The sequence below is a fragment of the Camelus bactrianus genome, chromosome X (genome assembly GCF_048773025.1).
Source record: "Camelus bactrianus isolate YW-2024 breed Bactrian camel chromosome X, ASM4877302v1, whole genome shotgun sequence".
NCBI lineage: Eukaryota > Metazoa > Chordata > Mammalia > Artiodactyla > Camelidae > Camelus > Camelus bactrianus.
The window spans coordinates 82,925,570-82,932,072 of NC_133575.1; the positions used below are offsets into that span (position 1 = coordinate 82,925,570).

General features: G+C 51.3%; 1 protein-coding gene across 1 annotated transcript; it reads left to right on the top strand.

Annotated features, from left to right (window-relative positions):
• The first annotated feature begins 4,867 nt into the window (after positions 1-4,867).
• KCNE5 (potassium voltage-gated channel subfamily E regulatory subunit 5) lies at positions 4,868-5,597 on the top strand. The gene has a single exon (XM_074358813.1). The coding sequence runs from the start codon at positions 5,003-5,005 to the stop codon at positions 5,444-5,446; it is 444 nt and encodes a 147-aa protein (XP_074214914.1). The 5' UTR covers positions 4,868-5,002; the 3' UTR covers positions 5,447-5,597.
• Positions 5,598-6,503: the final 906 nt, after the last annotated feature.

A 6,503-nucleotide genomic window follows, 5' to 3' on the forward strand; every position in this document is an offset into this window, starting at 1 on the left:
AATCCAATGAGACCCATTCAGAATTCTGAGCCAAGTGGCATCCTTAGAAAACTATTGCAGTCAATATCCTTGCTTTAGAGGAGTTGGCAGGCAAGGGAGCTTTTTATGTACCTGCCATGAACACAGGAAGGAGTGGAGGTATCCATAGAGAGGAAGGAGGTTCAGAATGACCCAGGACAGCTCTGAAGTCCAAGAAGATGAGATCTTGGTTTCATCTTCTGGCAAACGGGAAGCTATTTAGTCTGTGCCCCTCTCCTACTTCTATGCCCCATGATGTTGTGGCTCTGGAAGGCTATACTGGTTGTTTACAGCCCAGCATCTAATCTGATTGTTTGCTAGTCCATTCTGATTGGTCAGTGCCCAAGACATAGTGCTGTTAAATATTTTTGATATCAACTCTACTCACCTCATAGAGTTGCGGTAAGGTTCATTAATATAATGTATGTAATATGCCTAGCATGTGCTAGGCATTGGATAAATGAGGTCAGGGGCCATACTGAATGCTCTAGAATGTGGCCTGGATATATGGTGACCTTGGCACAAGCCCACCAACATCCCCAAGAAATCCCTAAAGTAGGCACTGGAAACCCCTGAGGTCCATTCCAACCCACAAATATTGATCCTTATCAAATCTCGGTACCCATCCCTCCAAATATTGCACATATTCCCTTGGAACAACTGAGAAGCCCCAGTTGGACCCAGAAACTATTCCATTTAGTTACCTTCCTCTTTTGAGAATGGACCTACCATGGTACCTGTGGCAGGCGACACCCCCAAGACGGCGCTGCTAGAAGCAGGTAGGGCAGGTTGCAACAACAGTGAGCTCAGGCCACCAGGAACCTTCCTTTTTCAAACGAGGCTTTGAACTCTAGTGCTTAAAGCTTGGGTCCAGAGTCAAAATTCTCTCCAAACCAGAATTCTGGCTGGCTTTCATGCCCACTGCTCATCCCGCTCCAGATCCTGGCACTCTCTGCTCTCCCCCAGCTCGCAAAGAAGTAGCCATGAGCATTCAAAGCCAGACAGTTCGCCAGTGTGACTTGTTCTCGGATGTGTCTCTAGGACCCAGCACAGTGCCTTGCATGTCACATGCAATAAATAATTGTTGAATGAATGAATGAACAAATGATTCTTTTTTGGTCTATAGTTGGTGCTTCTCTCGTTGGTCCTTCTTTCCGCCCCTCCCTCAGAGCCCATTGTGGCTTTGCCAGCCTCCTGGACTCCAGCAGTGCTGACCATCTGTGCCTGTCCTTTGGCAACTGGCCAAATTCAACTCAGTTCAATTCAACCAACTTCCATGGAGCCGCACTATTGGCAGGAAGCGCGCACAGTCTCAGGGAATGGCGAAAGCATTTCCTAGCCCATGGCGCCTCAATTGTACTTTTAAAACAACCTTGGCATGGAGGAGAACCTTTTCCAAGACTTTTTGAAACGTCTAAATACATGATTATAAATTACTTCCCTTTGTCCACACACTTGATTACCATTCAGGAAGTAAGTGAGTTCTGGGCAATAGATTAAACAGATGATTATGTGACAGGTATGGGGCAGTCATAGATGGGGGTGGAAAGCTGGGGAGGAATGAGACTCAATCCTTGTCTGATGGATTTGCAATTTCATTAAGTGCAGTGGGGAAAAGGGGGTTGGCATCTCAGCCATTCAGGGCTGGCCTGGGACGGGGATTTGAAGGGATGTCCAGCAGCCCCTTGGGTGAAAAGAAAGCTAGAATCCCCCCACACACACCTGTTGTTTTTTTCTGAGGGTTGGGCCTTTTTAAATTTTATGACTAGTCTCCATTCCTGTTTCCGCCCCCTTCTCCACATCTCCTGCTCTGTAAATTTGCAGTTTGCTTTCTCTATGGTAATTATTTCTTTTAATAGAATTGGAATTCGCCTTGTATGTGTTCATTAAAACATTATTTTTAATAGCAAGAACCCGGAAATAATCAGAAATCTTTCAATAAGAGCTAATTTAAATATATAATGGCAGCTCCATCATCTGGAATCCTGTCTAGACAATAAAACAAGGTTATAAAAAATAGTAATTGACATGGGAAAAAATTCCCAATAGAGTGTTAAGTGAAAAAGATAGGGTACAAAACAATGATGGATGGTGTGTGTGTGTGTGTGTCGGCATGCGTGGTCATTTTTTTCTTGGTGCTTTTCTGTGTTTTCCAAATTTTCTGTACTGAATCCTGCAGCCCGAGTCAGGGCAACAACAGTAGGGACAGATCGTAAGTACTCTGAGAGCACGGATAGGGGTATCAAGCAAGGCTTCCTTCTGCCAGTGTATTTTGAGGAAGGTGAAAGGCACGAAGAATTGGAGAGGGACTCTGGGAATATGCTGTTTTTCAAGTGCAAAGGGAAGGAGATGGTGTCTTTTGGTGGGGAGGACGTCAGGCCCACCAAAGACGATTGGGCTCCATTAGGGAAGCCATGGGAGAGCATCTCCAGATTTCTAAACAAAGGGGTGAATGGCTAGAAGTGGTTTTGGTGGAGAATTAGTCTAGCCATGGCAGGGTGCACTGGATGTTAGGCAGGGAGACAGGAGACTCTCAGTTTGCATATTTGACCTGAAGTAATGAGAGCTTGGATTAAGCTCGTGGCAATAAAACCAGAAAGGAAGGAGCAGATGGATCTGAGAGACGTTCTTTCTTAAGAATCAGAGCTAGAGATTCAAATTTGGCTCAATATATGCCAGGTGGTAGGTGAAACCATGTAAGGAGACACTTTCCAAGGAAATGGATTTTAAGAGAGAATAGTGGAGGATTGAGTCTTCAGGAATTCCAACAGTTAATGGGAGGAGGAATGAAGAGGAGCCAGCAAAGGAGACAGAGAATTATGGGTCAGAGAGATAAGAAGGGAAACTTGAGAATGCCATGCCATGAGCGCCAAGGGCAGGACAGTTACAGGAAGGAGTGGGTGGTTGATGGTATCGAATTCATCCTTGAGGTCAAAGATGAGGTCAAACTGAGGAGAGACCCTTAAATTAGGCTGGGAGGTCGTTGGTGAACTTACTTACAGAGAGTGGTTTTGGCAGAAAGCGCTGATTCTAGAAGGTTCCAGGGAAGGGAGAAATGGAGGCAGCTCATGGATGCCACCCATGGGACAACAGTGACACGTTACAACTGAGAAGAACAAGGTTAAACTTTATTCTTCTTGTCCTGCAACTTAACCACTTGAATCGACTAGCTCAGAAATCTGTTGAAAGTACAAGTTTAAATGATGATTTTTGTGCTGCAGTGAAGAGATTTCTTCCTCCCACTCTCCAAAACAAAAAAAACACCTAGAGATTTCTGGGAATCCTCTAACAGATCAGAAGAGTCTTTGAACTTAACAGTCCTGTCCTTAAGTTGGTACTGCTTTGAGAATTCCCTAGCTGTGTCCTCTGGCATTAGTCACACCAGGTCACTTTAACATTTCTTTCCTGAGCCCTTCTAAAGTGAGGACATTGAGGCAAGGTGATTAGGAGGGAGCCAGGGGTCAGGGTCACGTGGAATGTCTCTAAAAGTTATACAGAGGTTGTTAAGCAAGGCTCTGTTTGAGACCCTGGATATAGTTTGGTACCAACCTCCCTCCAACGCACAGAACGCTACAGACCCCGAGTGGATGGTGGGCTGATGGGTGGCTGGGGCAGAGGCATCAGAAAACCTTCTTTTTTAACCCATGGTACCTGAAGATTGAATGGCCCCTGGACTGAATGGTCTTGAACAGGCAGCTAGATAGACTTTTCTTTCATTCCTTCTATTCTCACTTGGCAATCATATACAACCAGACCTGACCAGCTCTACCTCATTTTCCCCCCTACTCACTGTCTACACATCATCCTTTGAGTACTTTCCCTTTGTGAATTTGACCTACTACAGATGATCTCTGTCTTAGTGCCTTGTTTTCCCCTAAAAGAAGATACCCTCTGAGAAAAAAATGGCTACCCTATGAGCCAACAGGGCCTAGATCTGTTACCAAGCCCTGGAGAGGCACAGAGTTGAGTATCTGCCTAATTTGATGTAGAAGTAAGCATATTCTCTAGAACTGGCACATTTCAGATCCTGAGACATCTATAGAATGTAGCCAAAGGGCCTTATAAACATCCCTGCTCCTTGTAATGGAAGAACTTGGTTGCATTTCTGGGAAGATGGCTTACCCAAGGAAAACAGGGTCACATCATGGATGGTACACTCCCATGCTAAGATGTGTAGGCCCCCCTGGAAATGTGATAGGAGATCAAAGCAGGGGTACTTCCCAGGAGGCTGGGGTATTATCAGAAACCTTTTTGGAAGCCCAGGGCATCCTACTCTGCTTCCGTCACCAAATTTGTCTTCAGCGTCTTCTGAATAAGATGCTCACCTCGGTCCATCGGAATCAATGAGGGCTGGAAAGATAGGCCAACGTCCTTGTCTATGGGAGTAATCACCCGCCCTAAGGATGTGGACCAGTGGTCTTGGCTGCCACGTTCCGTGAGAGCTGATGGAACCCCGGCTCAGGGACCGCCTTGGGGGGCCAGATGCTGTATCTGGGCCAAAGCCGGGCCTGCAGGGCAGGTGGCCAGAGCTTGGAAGGAATTCTCTTCCGCAGCCCGGGGTCCAGGCTTGGCCCCAGCGAGCCGCCCTGCCAGCCTCTGCCGCCCGGGGCCTCGCGCATTCCGCGCCCCCGCCCCCTCCACCCCTCTCTCGGCCTCGCCCCCTCCCTCGTCCCCTTCTCCTCCCCCGTCCCCTTCTCCTCCCCCCACCAGCTGTCCCCTTCCCCCGGGGCGGCGAGACAGCCGGAGCCTGGGAAGAGGCGGCCTCGGGCCGGAGGGGGCGTGGTGGGGAAGGGGAGGAGGCGCAGGGGTGAGGGGATAAGGAGGGCCGGGCGGGGAGGCCCCCCAGCCACTGTACCGCCCGCCCCGGAGCCTGGTGCTGCCGCCGCCGCCGCCGCCGCCGCCGCCGCTTGCCCACACCCCCTCGGCCCGGCACGGGGGCAAGGTCAGCAGCGACCTGGAGCCGCCGTGTCACTCCCCGACAGCCATGAACTGCAGCGAGAGCCAGCGGCTGCGGACCCTGCTGAGCCGCCTGCTGCTCGAGCTGCACCATCGGGGCAACGCCAGCAGCCTGGGCGCTGGCCCCGGCCCCGGCCCGAGCATGGGCATGGGGGTCGTGCCCGATCCCTTCGTGGGCCGCGAGGTGACCAGCGCCAAGGGCGACGACGCTTATCTCTACATCCTGCTCATCATGATCTTCTACGCCTGCCTGGCCGGAGGCCTCATCCTGGCCTACACTCGCTCCCGCAAGCTCGTCGAGGCCAAGGACGAGCCGGCGCAGGCCTGCGCCCAGCACGAGTGGGTCCCGGGAGGCGCCCCGGCCGCCGCCGACGCCGAGACTGCGGCCGGCTCGCCCACGGCGGGCCGCCGTCAGCTCGACCCCTCCGGGCTGCCGGCCCCGGCTGCCGTCCAGGGCACCGAAGGGGTCTAGAACCGCAGCCCCAGCTCGATGCCTCGCTCGCGCTCTCCTCATCTCATCCCTGGGCGCGGCACCGCCTTGCCGCCTTTTCCTCTCCTCCCCTCCCCAGGCTCGCCTCACCTGAGGCCCAGACAGCGCTGAGAGGCCAGGAGACCTTGTCTTGAAGGCCCTGGAAGAAGCACCAGCCTACCCGCTCCCAGCCACCCTCTCCCTCCTCTCCCCCCTCTGCCCCCACCCAACCCCCGCACATCCCACTGCACTAAACTGCCTCTGCTCTCTTGTCTTCAGACAGCCCTGACACCACGCTCCAGCCCTCTGGGAACTGAATCCAACACGTCCAACACTTGGCATTGAACTGAAGCAATGAAGTCTATTCCAGCTCTGGGCCGTCTAACTGGCAGCTGCTCCGGGGTCTGCCAGGGACTGCTCACTCTGCAGAGCCAACGGGCTGGCTGTCAGTGCCAGGCCGGCTGTGGCAGCTCCAGCTTCCTGTTGCCTTAGGGACAGAGACAAAGACAATGAAGAGACCTCAGACATCTTTTCCCTCCCTCCCTCCCTCTTTCAGCCGGGAGCTAACAGGACACTGGGACCAGTCTGTGGCATAGAATGGACTTAATGGGGACTGGAGGTGGAGGGGGGCTCAAAAGGGAGGGGAAGACCTGTGACCTCAACTGTATAGTTTTCTTGCATCCATTTGTCATCCCAAAGGTAACTTGCCTGATTTTAAGTAGCTCTGCCATCTTCTGCCGTGGGTAAACATTGCTAAGCATCTTACCCCAGTACTTCCAAATGCCTCTCCTGTATTGATTCAGTTGTTATGGCAGCTGTCTGTTTCATCCGTGAAACGTGAGGCTCAGACGACTGTAACCTGGGGAATGACAGAGGCAGGTAATAAAGGTCGTTTCAACAATAACCTAAGACTCTTTTCTCAAAGATCGCAGCCTTGAGACCCAGCACTATTTAGAGGAGGAATCCCTTTTGCTTTTGGAATCAATGTTTAGATTTGGGAGGTGGATTGTTGTGATACTTATATCTATAAATCTCGTTCCAATTCAATAGATGTCACTGT